Below are 17,002 nucleotides of genomic sequence, written 5' to 3' on the forward strand. Positions count from 1 at the left end.
GCCAGCATAGGAAGAAGCTGCTAAAGGGTGAGTATTTTGAATTTTGGTACCACCATGAAGGTGTTTAAAATGGAAATATCAAGGATTGGGCCCCAAGTGCCCTCTTTTCTGGGTACCAGGAAAAGTCTGGAATATAACCCTGGACCTATCTGTTCTGCAGGAACAGACTGAATTGCCCTTATGGAGAGACGGGATTGAACTTGGTTTTGTACCTCTGTCCACTGGTTTGGAGGAAAGTCTGGGAACCCTTCCGGGGTTGGCAGTGAGGGGCAGTAAATTTTGTACCCCTGGAATACAATGTTGAGGACCCATCGGTCTTTCGTGATGGAAGTCCAGTTTTTTGCATGATGGGCAGGTTTTCCTCCTAGGGGCACGAACAGTTGGGCATAGGTGAGGAATGGAGTTGAGAAGTCATAGTGAATTCTTTCTGTAAGGGGTGGCTTTGCACTCCCGGTTTATGAAGTGGAGGCACTCCATTGCTTAGATCTCTGCATACCCTGAGACTGTAGTCTTGGGGGAGGGGGGTCTGTTTCCCTTGGGTCTAGTTTGAGATGGCCTTGAGGGGGCTGGAAAGGTCCAATGCTTCGAGGGGCAATGCCTACTGAATCTAGGAGGCTGTACTTGCAAGAAATCTTTGACTGTCTGCATAGACTTAGCTTTTACTTCCATCTTTTTAAGAACCTCTTCTGCTTTGGTGCCAAACAGATTGTCCTTGTTCAAAAGAGCATCAAGTAATTTTGATTTGACATAGTCTGGCAATGTCTGCTCCTTAAGCCAAGCATGCCTTCTCAGTACAGAACCAGTGACTGCTGCCCTGCAAGATGCTTCTAGGACGTCAAAGCCACATTGCAAAGTATGCTTGCTGACTTGGCTTACAGAATGCATAGGCTCTTGTAATTCTTTATTTTCTGTGCAGTCTGTAAAGGCAGCTAATTTTTGCTTAATAACTTCCATAATATGTTGCTGGTACTTCAGCATGTGAAACTGGTAATCCAATGCCCTGATGGCGAGAGTTGCAGAGGTGTATACTTTTTTACCCCATCTGTCTAAAGCTCTGGAATCCCAGTCCGAAGGGGCGGGATTTTTTGCTGTAGTTGCTTTTATACCTTTAGATCCCTGGGAGATGAACTCTGGGTCAGCAGTAGGATTTTTGAAAAGAAATTTGACAGAGTCAGGAACTCTGTAGTACCTGTCTGGTTTCCTAGGAGCAGGGGGTAAAGTATCAGGAGTTAGACTGGATTCCATAAAGACATCCACAACATCCAGAACTGGGGGTATTGCTAAAGGTCTATGTTGTGGCAAATCTAAAAATTCTCTGAGTCTCTTTTTGGACTGAGGATAGTCTTGGCATTCCCAGTGGAAATGCTCTCTTAAAGTATGTAGGGTTTCATCAAAAGAAAAATCCTCTGGAGGAGAAGCAGAGGGAAGGGATTCCTCTGCATAACAATCCTCATAAGCAGATAAAGGCATGTCTTCATAGTCAGAAACATCAGAGTCGGACTCTTGGTCTGTTAAAGCTGCTGGGGACAAGTTTCTTTTTCTCATAGCAGGGGAAGGCTGGCTTCCCCTAATCAGCATAATCAGGTCCTCTGCCATTTTAAGCATTTGATGTTGTGGCAAGGAAGCAGGTGCTTGAGTTTCGGTCGTCGGTTTTTTAGGCGTAGCTCGTACTCTTGGCCTTAGAAACTTGGTAGTTTTAGACAGAACTGAAGATGCAAAAAAAGTCATCGTTTTGTGTTGAATATCAGTAGTGTGAAGAACTTCCTCAGAAGCCGGTGCCTGCACAGCAGCTCCGGACCCATCCAAGGTAGAGACATCCGCAGGTTCCGTAGTCAAAGAAGAGTCTCGCGGCATACCGGACTATGAATAGGTCTCGGTAGCAGCCTGCGAATCCATCGAAGCGGGCATCAGGGGCTGCGAAAGCGCCTCACTGAGTATCTGCGAACTGCTTAACGGAAGAGTTGGCAGTTTTGGACCTGCGCAGTCTGTCTCTGTTTTTATCCTTACATTTTTTCGGAAGATAGATAGTTGGATGGCTTACCAAAGGCATTTCGGAATACAGAGCTAGAGAGCGAAAGTATTTAGCGATAATAAGGGCCCGACAATGAATAGTTCCGGCGTTGAACAAAACACAAAACCGACAGTGAGGTACGTTGTGGTCTGGACCTAAACAGCTGAAGCAGTAAGAATGGAAATCTCGGTGTGGTATTTGCTTTCCACAGGCAAGACAACTGTTAACTTTTTGTGACATCAGTTAGAGCACGAAAAAATGATCCTCAATGGGGTACTTAGCTTTAGAAGACTTCAGGATGATTCAATTTGGAAATGAAAACTCAGGTAGAGACATCCGCACTTGTGCGAACTACTTCTGCTTTGGGCTCCTCGGCAAGAAAGACCAAGGTAATGGCATTGGGTGCCTGTTTTTATACCCCTGACGACCTGACATCAGTCCTGGAGCAACAGCAACCAACGGCGAAATACTAAGTCTCTGGTATTCGGGCTGACTGAGGGCAACCTGCAGGCAGATAACCCAAGTGTGATGACTGCAACAATGAAACACGAAGAACATCTGTACTTGATGCAGAGAGCTAGATCTGGAAATACTGTGTGTGTATTTGTCATCCTCCCAGTATACATCCACCACTGTTGCCAGTGGTAAGGATTGCGGCTTCATGATTACTTGTCCAGTGGTGGGACATCACATTTATTGGCTGTCAGTGGTGGTATCACTACATCACATATTGGGATTCAGTGGTGTAGATAGTGAACTCCTGTAGCCTGTAAACAGTGGTCACTAAAGAAGGTGTCTGTACTCTCAAGCAGCTGCACAGTGAACATTCAGAGTTTCATATCACAATAGTTTTATTGTGCATAGCATCATTTCTGTGTCTCAAGAACTTTACCACAATTGTATTATGCATATTCTTCTTCTTCTTCTTTTGGCTTTTCCTGGTTAGGGGTCGCCACAGCGGATCACTTGTCCTCTCATGATTGGCAGTGGAGTTTTTTTTTTTTTTTTTTTTTTTTTTTACAGTGTCTGGTTGCCAGCCCGGCGCCCAACTTTCCACAGAAGGCACACACGCTTAAGCACTCATACCTAGGTCCAATTTAGAGTGTCCAATCCACCTACAGCATGTCTTTGGGATGTGGGAGGAAACCGGAACACCCGGAGGAAACCCACACGGCCACAGGGAGGACATGCAGGCTCCACACAGAAGGCATCCCAGCCAATGATTGAACTGGAGAACTTCTTGCTGTGAGGACGTAATGCTAACTGCTGCACCACCGCGGACGCCCAACTGTGTTATGCATATTAAATGTCCTAATGTAGAATTTCATAATTCTATCTTAATTTGTATAGTGCTCATTTCGGATTTAAAAAATTGTATAAACAGTGTATCTCATGTAGTCTATAAACTGTCTGTTGTATTGTATAAACCACATTTCTGTGTGGAGCTTTTCTCCTCGGGTCTCCTTTGAAAATGGACATGTATCCAGTCGGACTATCCTGGTCAACAAATGTAAAATAAAAAAAAAATAAATAGTTTTATTTATTTTTGTTAGCTTAGTTAATCAGGGAGAGCAGGCAAGGATGTCAGCAGAGGCGGATGGCAAGCTGACAAGGACCCAGCTGACTGAGATGTGCCAAGCCAAAGGAGTGGGGCATGCCAACCTGACTAAAGCAGAAATTATTGCAGCCTTAGTCACAGCTGCATCACAGACCAGCAACCAGGAAAACAACCAGATTGGCCTTGGGGATGTACAACTCTCAGAAAATGGACAGTTCGATCTTTCCACAGAGGACTTAAAAATCCGTCTGAGGTTAGAGAGACTTGAACTGAAGGCCAAACATTTGGAAACAGAATCAGCAGAGAGACTGTGGCATTTGGAGGCTAAAGGAAAGGCGAAACAGAAACAAATGGAATTAGAATCAGCAGAGAGACTGAGATGTCTGGAAGCTGAAGAAAATGAGAGGCAGAGGCAGCATCGCCAGGGTCATGGAGGTAATGAGGAAGGGAGTAACTGAACCCCAGAAGTAGCAAAGGTCAGTAAATTTCTTCCACAATTTACAGAGAGCGATACTTTTGACAGTTTTATTCATATGTCTGAAAGGGTATGTATACAATATAATGTTGACAAAGGGCTTTGGGGTATGGCTCCTGACCTCCTTACTCCATGGTAAAGCTGTAACTGCTATTTCTAAATTGTTTGATACGGATTGCTTACGTTATAATCGTGTTAAAAATTGTTTATTATAGTGTTTTACGTTAACACCCGAAGCTTATAGAAAAAAAGATTTGTGAGCATTAGACGCAAGGCAGATGAAAGTGTGTGTGAATATATTGCTGAGTTAAGCACTTATTTTCATAGATGGGCAAGTGGGTGTCAGGTCATGATTTTTTAAGGGGTGGCAGACCTTTTGGTGAGGGACCAAGCCCTTAGCATGAGAATCTGGTTAGCAGATAGGGGATGCATTATTGCAGAGGAGTTGGGAAAAAAGGGAGACATTACCCAGCAAGCAGGGCATCACTGCACAGGAAAGAGATACCCAGTGCTGCACATGGGTCTAAGGGAACCCATGGTGGGCAGCCTAAACCATACTAGAGTCTGTCAGTAGAAAGCCACTATTTCAGGTACACAGCCGGGATCAAGGGTTAAATGTTTTAAATGTAACCAGTGGGGGCATGTAGCATATAGATGTCCACGGAGGCAAGGTGGAGAACAAAAGATGGGAGAGCCAGTAAGTGGGAATGACAAAATGCCAGTAGTAAGCTGTCTGCAAACAACAAAAGTACCGAACTACCACAAGAAGTTATATCTTATCTTAGTAGATGGGAAACATGCCACTGCTAAGAGAGATAGACAGCCTCTGACCCAACCATTATGATGCCTACAATGGTTAAAGAGGAGCACTACTTGCTTGGGCAGTCTACTCCAGTCAGAGCTGTAGGATGGATCCCATTCCAAATACCTTTGGCTACGGTTCACCTCAACTGGAAGAGTGGAAAAGGAAGCAAGCAAGTAGGTGTGTTTGAGGATATCATTGCAGATGTCCAAATAGGGAATGATTTTGATAATGCAGTACCTTGCATGCATGCAGATGCATGCAGTCAGGCTTGGAGACAAGCATGTGGGTCTGGTAGCCTGGAGAGGAAGCAGACAGACTGCAGGCTTGAAGCCATGACTAGTGTAGTGGTTACATCAGAGACGAAGCTACCCTGTAGCAGTGAGAATGAAGGTGAGCCACAGATGCTTGTGGGTACTGATGTTCCCTCTGGACAGAGTGAATGCAGGGGCAGAGGTGAGTAGTAGTACAGTACAGTTCTGTACCTACCATAAAAATAGATGTCCGATAGATATGCAACTGCAGTCCTGACATATGGGTTGTCCTGCCTCAGGCAGCCCCTCGGTCGGCCGGATTCCAAAGTCTGGGTCCGGCGTCGGTTGATGTCGCCTCTTCCCCGACGTCAGAGCGGCTGGGGTATAAAAGCATCAGACGACACCATCTTCTTCAGTTTTTCTTGCCCCAGATGCCAGGTGCCCTCCAAGGAAGGCTAAATTTAGAGAATGGATAAAATTCCAGACATGCACAATAGTAATAAACAGATACACCATAAAAGCTATCCCCAGCTAAGTTGGAAAAGGGGTAGTGGACCCAAAAAAGTAAATTACAGAGGGGTAGGAGGGAGGGTAAACCTGACTACAGTTGCATATCTATCGGACATCTACATTTATGGTAGGTACAAAACTGTACTATGTCCTTCAAGAATGCAACTGCAGTCCTGACATATGGGTTGAATACCATAGCCAAGCTGGGGGTGGTAGGATCTAGGATCTAAGAAAAAGATGGTGTAGCTAAAATGCCCTGCAGGACTGCCGAAGCAAAGCCTGCTCGGGACCTGGAGTATAAAGGCAGATTGTAGTGTTTGGAAAATGTATGCACGGAGCTCCATGTAGCAGCTTCTAGAATGTCCTTTGTAGCCACCCCTCTTAGAAAGGCTGTGGAGGTGGCTATAGCTCTGGTGGAGTGTGGCCTGATATCGGCTGGCACACCTTTTCCATGGAAGGAGTAACAGAATCTGATGCAGTGTCCAATCCATTTTGAAATTGTTTGTTTGGAAATTGCCTTTCCTTGCACTCCAGCAGCGTAAGCTACAAATAGTTGGTCAGACTTTCTGTTGGCCTTTGTTCTGTCCAAGTAGTAACGTAATTGTCTGTGTATGTCCAAAGTGTGCAGCAGCTTTCCCCCTTTATTTTGAGGATTGGGAAAGAAAGTAGGCAGGTGAATTGCTTGATTTAGAGACACCCTGGATATCACTTTTGGCATGAATGAAGGATTGGTTCTTAAAGAAACTCTGTCCTGATGAAAAATGAGGAATGGAGGTACTGCCATGAGGGCCTGTATCTCCGAGACTCTTCTTGCTGAGGTAACTGCCAACAGGAAAACTGTTTTCCAGGAGAGAAATTGCATTTCTGAAGATGCTGCTGGCTCAAAAGGAGGAAGAGTTAATTTTTCCAAGACAAAGTTGAGGTCCCGTGCAGGCACTGGTGGTTTCCTGGGAGGTTTGATATTCTTTATCCCTCTTAGAAACTGTCTTAGCAAAGGATGTGAAAAACACAGGTGGATCGCAGTTGTATTTTGCTAAGATTGCTGAAGTGTGTATTTTTATGGAATAATATGAAAGGCCACTATGAAGCATTTCTGCCAAGTATTCTAGTATCTGTGGCATGCTTATTACTGATGCATCCTGACCCTTGTTGGCATTCCAGGTGATGAATCTCTTCCATTTGGCTGAATAAGTTTTTCTGGTGGAAGGTCTGCGTGCTTCCAGTAAGATCTCTTGAACTTTTTTGGAGAGAGAGATAATGGGTGGAAGCCATGGGACCCTTCAAGCTGTCAGCTGCAATGTTTGCAGGTTGGGATGAACCATCCTGTATTTGTGCTGAGTTAGAAGCAGAGGCCATTGAGGCAGGGGCCACGGCTTGGTGCGAGATATGCTCCTTAGTAATGGATACCAGTGCTGCCTTGGCCAGTCTGGAGCTATCAAAATACCTTTCGGTTGTTCTGCTTTGATCTTCAGTAACACCTTGGTCACTAATGGTAGAGGTGGGAATGCATAGATTGTCAGAGAATTCCAGCTGAAGGAGAGCATCCATTCTCCAGGCTTGAGGATGGTATGTCCTCGAACAGAATTTCTTCAGATGATGATTGCGGTGAGAGGCAAAGAGATCTATGTCCGGCCTTCCCCATGCATGAGTTATTTGTGAAAAAATGTCGGGATGCAGCATCCATTCGTGCGGGTCCAAAATGTTTCTGCTTAGACTGTCTGCCAGAACATTGTCCTTGCCTGGAACAAACTGGGATTGCAACTGTAAGTTCAGTTTCAGGGCCTTTTCCCAAAGAGTCATTGTTAGTCTGCAGAGGGGGTAAGAATGAGTGCCTCCCTGTTTAAGTACCACATGACAGTGGTGTTGTCTGTTTTTATTAGCAGATGACCTTGAAGAAATTTTTTGAAGGCCTCGATTGCATGAATCACTGCCATATAAGGGGTGGCGTAAGCCACAATAATTTGGGCTAGGCTTATAAATGCCTTAGGGCAGATAGCCTAGTATAAACCTATGAACCTATGAACCTATGAACATCTCTTTTAGATTTATGTGCAGATGCATTTCCCGGGGAGTCCATTGCCCTTGCATGCATCTGCCCTCCATGTGCGCCCCCCATTCATGATCTGAGGCGTCTGTTGTAATGGTTTGACTTGCTTGAGGTTTGTTGAAAGACATGCCTTTGTTTAATTGACTTGTTTGTGCCCACCACAAAAATTCCTTTCGGAGACATGGAATGAGTGGTACAATTTCTTCTAAATTCTGGCTGTACTGAGACCATAGACTTTTTAGGTACCATTGTTGTTTTCTCATGTGTAGTCTTGCCAGTGGAATCAGAAGAATGCAAGATGCCATGAAACCCAGGGCCTGCAGGATTTTCCTTGCAGTCATCTGGGTGAGCTTTGCTAGGCTTTTGAAGTAATCTGGTAATTGTTCTTGTTTTTCCTCTGTGAGGAAAGCCATTTGTGAGTTTGTGTCCAGTTTGGCTCCTAAAAAAATTATTTGTTGGGATGGCAGTAGTCTTGATTTTTGAATATTGACTGTATATCCCAAAGCCTGTAGTAAGTGTATGACATAGTCCAAGTTTCTTATCAAGGCTTGTTTGCTGTCCGCTTGTATAAGGCAGTCGTCCAGGTAAGGGTATATTTGTATCCCCCTGGAGTCTGCAATGTGCAATTACTGATGCCAGGCATTTCGTGAATACTCTGGGCGCAGTAGATAAGCCAAACGGCAATGCTGAGAATTGATAAAGCTCTGACCCTGCAAGAAATCTGAGGTATCTTCTGCAACGGTGTCTGATTGGGACATGCAGGTATGCCTCCTTGAGGTCCAGAGTAACCAGCCAAGACCCCTTGCCCAGCATGGGAAGAAGTTGCTGTAACATCAGCATTTTGAATTCTGGCACAATGAGAAAAGTGTTTAGAGCGGACAAGTCCAGTATAGGCCTCCATTGCTTTTCTTTTCTTGGAACAAGGAACAGTCTTGAGTAGAATCCCTGACCTTGTTCCTGAGGAGGAACCTTTTCTATTGCTTTGATCTGTAACAGGTTTGAAACTTGTATGAGTGCCTCTGCCCTTGATTTTGTGGCAGGTTTGGCATGCCTTGTCTTGTTGGTAAGGTATGGAAGTGGAACCTGTAACCTTTATCTATTATGTCCAGAATCCATTTGTCCTTTGTTAAAACGTGCCAATTCTTTGAAAATAAGGATAATTTTCCGCCTAAAGGTGCTTGTCTTTGAGCCTTGGTCGGCGGTGTCAAAGTCAAGTCATTGTGATTGTCCCTGTGGAGCAGTAGAAGTCCCTGTGCCACTTCTCTGATTAGTTGGTTGCCATTGGCGGCCCCTGTAAGAGCCTCGGTATTGCCCTCTACCTCGAGCACGTCTGTTTTTTCCCCTTTGGAACTTGTCAGTGTCTGGAAAGGACCAATTCTTTGAAGGCCAATTCCTGCTGAACCTCGGTGGCTGAACCTGGAGGAAATCTTTGACTGTTTGTACTGATTTAGCCTTTTCCTCAATAGATTTCAACACATCCTGCGCATTAGCACCAAATAGCTTCTGTTTTTCCAGAGGTGCATCTAGGAGCTTTACTTTAACATGATCTGGCAATGCCTGTTCTTTCAACCAAGCATGTCTACGTATGACGGCCCCTGTCATAGCTGCCCTACATGAAGCTTCCAATGCATCATAACCACACTGAAGAAAATGATTGCTAACCTGCTGAGTATTATGAACCAAATCCTGCAAGGCCTTACTATATAAAGGCTCAGGAGAGGCTAACTTTTTCTGCAAATCATCCATCAAGAAATCCTGATACTGAAACATATGAAAAAGACAGTTAAGTGCCCTCATGGCAAGGGTGGTTGAGGTATAAACTTTTTTGCCCCATCTCTCCAAGGACCTAGATTCCCTGTTTGCGGGCAAAGGGTTTTTGGCCGTGGAGGTGGCCACTCCTTTGGGCCCCTGAGAAATAGTTTCTAGATCCACAGAGTGGGCCTTAAAGAGATGCTTATGAGTTTCAGGAACCCTGTAATATCTGTCTGGCTTGACAGGAGCAGGAGGGAGAGAATCAGGGGAAGCACTGGAGTCTGAATACACATCATCCAATACATCTAACACTGGTGGAATAGCTAAAGGCCTGTGCTGGGGTAACTTAAGGAAAGTACGTAGCCTTTTCCTGGAGTCAGAGAAATCCTGGCCCTGCCACTGAAAATACTCTCTCATGGAGTGGAGAATTTCCCCGAAAGAAATATCCTCTGGAGGAGCGGCAGAGGGAATGGATTCATCAGCATCAGAATCCTCGTAGGCCTGGAAGGATTCTTCCTGGGAATCTGAATGGTCTGAGTCCCCAGAGGCTTCATCTGAGGAAAGGGCATCTGTCTGCTCAACCCTAGGCCTTTTATCTGCAGGCGGCTGAGAACCTCTGTCTGGGTGTGCCTGAGAGCCTCTGATTAAAGAAATTAGATCTGCAGCTAAAGTCAGGATCTGTTTATCAGAAGTGGAACCCTGGGAAAAGGATTTAGGAGGGTGAGCCTTAGCCTGGATGGCAGCCTTAGCACGTGTGTAGGCCTTGATGGACATAGGGACCGGAGGCCTAGCTGCACCACGTGCTGGAGTAACTTTATCCACCGGTATGGTGTCAGGTAAGTCCTGGGCTTCGGTTTCAGGAGGAAAATCAACAACCGGCACCAGGGTAACCTCCGGGACCGAAGTGTGCGGTAAAGTGGTGTCGTTGGTCTGGAGCGGTTGAATTACCGCCTCCGAAGAGACCGATGCACTCGCGGTAGGCTTTGGCGTGTCGTTGGTGGAAACCGCGGGCCGAGAATGTCGGTCCCGGTCCTTCCGTTTTTTTGGAAATATGTGTTGTCGGTTGTTCCGACGGCATGATATAGGAGAAATTTTCCCCAAAAAAGTCTTCAGCAAATTCTGCCCGGCGCCTGAGAGTGCGCTTATTGAAGCAAGCGCAGGCAGCACAGGCCGAGACGTCGTGGTCTAGGCCCAGGCAGGGAAGGCAGTAAGAATGGAAGTCCTTATGAGGTATTTGTTTACCACAAGACAAACAATTATTAACTTTTGTAGTTTTATCTGACATCGGCTGAGGCAAGAAAAGGTTCCCCAATGGGGTACTTAGCTTTTTGATGACTTCGGTAACTGAAAACACAGGAGCTGGCCGACCGGCACTTGTGAACTGCTTCTGCTTCGGGCACTGCGCGGCAAGAAAGACTGAAGAAGATGGCGTCGTCTGATGCTTTTATACCCCAGCCGCTCTGACGTCGGGGAAGAGGCGACATCAGTCGACGCCGGACCCAGACTTTGGAATCCGGCCGACCGAGGGGCTGCCTGAGGCAGGACAACCCATATATGTCAGGACTGCAGTTGCATTCTTGAAGGACATCCAGGGTGACAGTGAGGCACTGCTGTCAGACTACAACAGACTTCCTGTGCAAGGGGAGCTGGGAAGGGTTACAAAGAGAAAGTTGAGAAAGGCTCAGCTCTAAGACCCTACATTACAAGGCTTAATGGAAGTAGCCAGGGAGGCACCCGATTCTCAAGGAAGGGGGGAATCTGTATACTGGGACAAAGGGTTACTGTATACAGAGTGGACCCCTGAGGTAAGGCTAGAGGATGATAGAATACAGCAGCTGGTAGTGCCCTTAGCCTACTGTCTGGCATTTCTAGCCATAGCCTATGACATTCCCTTTGCAGGTCATATGGGCATAAAGAGTACAAAGAGATGCAGTATGCAGGACTTTTATTGGCCTGGGATTTCTAGAGATGTAACAGGGTACTGCAGGACCTGTGAGCAGTACCAAAAAGTAGACAAGGCAGGAGACAAGGTCAAAGCTCCTTTGATGCTTTTGCCTGTAATTGAGGAGCTATTTCAGAGGGTAGCTATGGATACTGTGGGGCCTAGAGTACCCCATGTTCCACAGGGAAGAAGTATATCCTAGTGGTAGTAGATTATGCTACCTGATACCCTGTGGTGTATTTCCTCCATCAAGGCAGAAAAGGTGGCAAATCCTTTTTAAGAGATTTTCAGCAGGGTTGGCTTCCCAAAAGAAATACTGACTGACGGAGGTGCCAACTTCATGTCACATTTGCCGGCTTGTCTGTGGAAGCACTGTGGCGTGAAGCACCTAAAGACCACCTCCTACCATCCCCAGACTAATGGTCTGGTGGTGAGGTTAGATTCTACACTAAAGACCATGCTACTGGCCTTTGCAGACCGGTTTAAGAGGGAGTGGGACAAATATATGCCCCAGCTGTTTGCTTACAGAGAGGTGCCACAAGAATCCACAGGTTTTTCACTATGAATTGCTGTATGGGCATAGGTGAGGGGACCTCTAGATAGGATTCCTGATGAGAGGAAGGGTGAGTGTGAATCCCACAAGGAGTCTGTTTGTGGCATACGTCCTAAACCTCAGGACAAGGCTCAGGAAACTGATGGGCTTGGCCCATGAGAACCTGGCAGAAGCCCAACAGCAGAAAAAGGTCTGGTATGACAGGAATGCTCAAGCTAGAAAGTATGCTGTGGGACAGCAGGTTATGGATCTCATTCCTGTCAGACACAACAAGCTACAGGCAGCTTGGAAGGGACCCTTCAAAGTGGTAAGGAAGATCAGTGATGTTAACTCCATGGCGGAACTGCTAGGCAGGAGGCAGGGGCACACATTGTACCATGTTAACATGATGAAACCTTAGCATGATAGGGAGGCTCTGGTCCTAAGTATTTGCTGTAGAAGGCAGGAGAAGGCTGAAGGGAATCTATGGCTATGGGGAGCCAGCCAGCAAAATCCCCAAATTACTATGGTAGAGCCTAGGGTTGCAGGCATATGGGCAGGACATTGCAACACTGTAATGGGGGTCAGCAAGGCAAAGGCAGCTGGAATCTCAAGATGGGGAATGGGGTAATGTATTTCCAGATATGCTCATCCCTCTCAAGCAACGTTTCTCAAGGGTTACTTGAAAAACTAGCTTGAGTCTTCAAGAGGGGAAGAAGTGTGAAGAAAGGAGATAATGCCAAGCCCAGTTATCTGGAATTTTGTAAATTATGTCATTTGTGAACATCGACATGATTCATATAAGATGTTTATGTTACAAATGTATTAGAACTGTATATCATATGTATACCTAATTTGTTTGTACAGACGTGTGTTGTAAAAGACTTTTGCAAAGTGATTGAAATGTATCCACTGTGTGCCCTACAGGAATAGAACAGAAATGTATAAGCACTATTGTAACTGTTTAAATGTATATATTTTAACAGTGGAAACTGGAACAGAGGTGGTTAACTTCAGTCCACCAAAACTTCAGAAAAATAGCTGAAATTAAATTACTTTATGGCTATGCAATAAACGATGATAGCTTTCAGTTTCAATTCATCAAGGAGAGACAATGTCTAAAACTAGGGACATTTCTGTATTGTCTTGGAAGTGTTTTATTGTTTTTATGACTTCTAGCATCTGCCAAAGATCTGAGGAAAAGCCCTTGTCTATGTATTTTTATAGGTAGATGCTAAATGCTACTAGATGCCATCAATGGTTGTTTTGGGTCTGGAGACTAGAAGTCAGATGACAAGAAATTGTCATTGTGCAACCTAGCCCAGCAGTAATATTAGAGATATTAATTTGAGAACTCTAGAGAGAGACAGCATTCTATATTCTGTCTTTGACCTGGCAACTAGAAGATCCATTCACCACATTTGCCTTGCTCTGTAATTAAGTTTTTAGGGAACAGTATAATTCTCTTAGATAGTCAGGAGTATAGTAAAGCTTAGTTTAGAAGTTTTTCTTTATTTATTTGAGACTGCACTGCAATGTTATTTTAAATATTTCATATGGTTTTGAACTGAACTCTGATGTCACTGTGAATGTATACTATTTTCTTGTTCTTATATTACTTATTATTAAATATATTTAAACCTTTCTCTGTGGCTGATCTTTGTAGGGATATTTACATTTTAAGAGTACTTGCATATTTATTTGGTGACACACTGTGTGGGTCACTCCTAATAGTTTGCTCTTGGTCAAATTACCATTTGTATTAACAGTAACATTACACAGTAAGATTGGACACCCTTTGTTATGGGCCTTAAAGTAGCTGATAAGGAGCTGGCTTGGGGCAGTGAAACCTACCTTATAGTCTAGGCAAAAGGGGGCATAGCTAGTAAACATGTGTCAGCCTTTCCCAGGTGTGTGTGTGTGTGTGTGTGTGTGTGTGTGTGTGAGAGCTACTTGGGCAGGGACATGAAGCAGTGACTGGACAGAGGGTGCTGGAGGTCTTGGCTTGGCCAATCAGCTGAGATCTCAACTCTACAGCTATACCAGTGGAGAGTCTTATTGGGGATCTGGAGGAAGAGGGAGAAACCAGCCCCGGACTGACTGTGGTCCATGTGTCCTCTTAAGGAAAATTTCACTTGATACAGAGAGCTACATCTGGAAATACTGTGTGTGCACTTGTTATCCTCCCAAGGGTACGTCCCCCACTGGTGTCTGTGGTGAGGATTGAGCCTCTTGATTACTGCTCCAGTGGTGGGTCGTCAAATGGACTACAAGAAAAAAACAATCCACAGATTAATTACTGCAAGAGCTAGTAGTCTTTCAAATCAAGCAGGTCTCCAGTACAAAATTAATGCTCCTGGAGATCCAGTAGCAAACTATAAAGAAATCAGCCACAATCTATTGCAATCTGACTACAAGAACCATCGCCTTACAACATCAGCATTGCCCAACAGCATCAATGGCTGAAATTGCAACAGAATTCCTGGTATCCCAGAGTGGGAGCAGCAGTATGACCTGGATGTCAACACACTCCTGTCATTCAGTTATCATTGTGCTTACTTCAGCAACAGAACATTTGAGCTATGATATGAATTTCAAGAGATCTCAGCATGTTCCACTACATGGAACATCAGTGATTTGTTTATATTGTGTGCAGCTACAATGCGGGGAAACTACATGACAGTGGCATACAATTATGTTTCCTTTGAGTGTGGCTCAATGAAAAACTCTTCATAACCCTCTGTATGAAAAGATGCAATGCACGGTACACTACGTGATCTCCAAGTTTATTCCATTTACTGGTTAAACTAATTATTGCATGAGCATGCTTTATATCCACAATGATTGAACCAAGTATTCACTATACTAACTACACAGTCCTTACCTAACGTACTGGAGCACAAGAATTTGCACCCCACCCCCCCCATATATGGGTTTCATCACAGTGGGACCAGTCCAGTCAAAAAAAAAAATGGTAACCCAAATGTTAGAGAAAAGTACTAATAGCTTGTCACAAACTGGAAAAGTTTAAAAAATACATTTCAAAGAGCAAGAAAGCTCTCCTTTCAATCATTGAAAAAATATATACATATAAAATGAAATGGAACTAACCGAATAATGTAGCGTGCTTCTGAGTGCCGACAAGCAACAAACATTCCTTTAATAATATCGATCTTCTTATTCATGGACTGTAAAAATAAATAAATAGGTGAAAAACACAAAAGCATAAATGAGATATATTCTGCATTAAAACAGTAGCATTTGACAAGATATAACTCAATCCTCAACAACTTTGACAATTCGCCTTTATCTACATCCAACTTATTATTCACTGGGCTATTAGAAGTGAACTCCACTGAGTGAGATGTCAGCCATCCTGGTTGCTGCAGTGCCCTAGCCCTGAACAACTGCCCAGCTTGTAATGTTTGGAAAAGGTTTGGATGGATGACCATGTAGCTTTGTCTAAAGTTGGTCTAGGTAATCACTCCTACAGGGAGATCACAATGTACATGAAGGACCCAGGGCTGTCTGGGCCAAAAGAAAAGTACAGTTGTGTACCTACCATAAATGTAGATGTTCGAGTGTATTCACTGTTGCAGTCATTACTCTTGGGTTATCCTGCTGGCAGGCTACTCGCAGTCGGCCTGAATTCCAAAGTCCTGATCCGGCGTCCGTTGCTGTCGCCTCTTCCCTGACGTCAGTGCGCCAGGGGTATAAAAGATACAGCAGACGCCATTTTCTTCAGTTTTTCTTGCCTCAGATGTCAGGTGACCCCAGAAGGGTAGGCTAAAAAATTATACCAATAAAAAAGTATGCACTAAAATAAAACGTATTCTACATCTACAAGCAAATACACCACATAGGTTGTATAGTACAGAGAAGTGCAGATAAGTCCCAGCAACGAAAAGGGGGATGGTGGGTGGGTAACCTGGACTGCAACAGTGAATACACTTGAACATCTACATTTATGGTAGGTACACAACTGTACTATGTTCATCATGTTTCACTGTTGCAGTCATTACTCTTGGGTTGAATCCCAAAGCTGAGGTTGGGTGGCTGGGCCTAAACAGAATTAGGAGTGGCTATGAGGCCCTGCAGAACTGCAGTGGCGAAGCCTGCTCTGGATTTAGAGTAAAGAGGTAAGTGGTAGTGCTTTGTAAAAGTGTGCACTGAAGTCCAAGTTGAAACCTCCAAAATGTCCTTAGTTGGTACTCCTCTGAGGAAGGCTACTGAAGTAGCTGCTGCTCTGGTTGAGTGTGGCCTGATGCCCTTAGGCACTGATTTGCCATGTTGAGAATAGCAGAAACGAATGCAGTGGGCTATCCATTTGGAAACTGTCTGCTTTGAGATTGCTTTTCCTTGAGATCCCGCAGCATATGCCACTAAGAGTTGCTCAGATTTTCTGAAAGCTTTAGTTTTGTCCAAGTAGAAGCGTAGCTGTCTGTGTATGTCCAAAGAATGTGGAAGTCTCTCCCCTTATTCTGTGGGTTCGGATAAAAGGTAGGCAAATTTATTTATTTTATTTTTATTTATTTAACATTTGTTGACCGGGAATGTCCGACTAGGTTCCACAGAGCCTGTTTTCAGCGGAGGCCCAGGGAGAAATGCTCCAGATGCATGTCTTTAGAAGTCCAAATGAATTGTTTGATTAAGAGTCACACTGGACACTACCTTAGGCATAAATGTTGGGTTTGTCCGCAGAGAAACCCTGTCCAGATGGAAAATTATAAAAGGTTCAACCGCCATTAGTGCCTGTAACTCAGACTCTTCTTGCTGCAGTTATTGCTAAGAGCAGAGCTGTTTTCCAAGAATTTTATCTCAGCTGTATTAGCTGGCTCAAAAGGAGGCAGTGTGAGTTTTTCCAAGACAAAATTGAGGTCCCATGCAGGTATTGGTGCTCTTCTTGGGGTCTTATGTTCTTGGCACCTCTGAGGTACTACCTTAGTAGTGGATGTGAAAAAATAGGTGGGTCCGTATTGTAATGAGCTGAAATGGCAGAGGCATGAATGGTACAAGCATGTCAATTCCTTGTGCCTGGTTCCAAGCACAGAATCTCTTCCACTTTTCTGCATATGATTTTCTGGTGCTGAGCCTCCTGGCCTCCAGAATAACATCAATA

General features: G+C 44.6%; 1 protein-coding gene across 1 annotated transcript in view; it reads right to left on the reverse strand.

Annotated features, from left to right (window-relative positions):
* LIG1 (DNA ligase 1) overlaps positions 1–17,002 on the reverse strand; it is a gene marked incomplete in the record, with an annotated part of 1,422,011 nt that overhangs the window by 776,361 nt on the left and 628,648 nt on the right. The window contains 1 exon segment of the mRNA XM_044078332.1: positions 14,995–15,071. Within this exon segment, the coding sequence (XP_043934267.1) occupies positions 14,995–15,071 (77 nt within the window).

The sequence above is a fragment of the Protopterus annectens genome, chromosome 1.part1 (genome assembly GCF_019279795.1).
Source record: "Protopterus annectens isolate FY-2018-M chromosome 1.part1, PAN1.0, whole genome shotgun sequence".
NCBI lineage: Eukaryota > Metazoa > Chordata > Ceratodontiformes > Protopteridae > Protopterus > Protopterus annectens.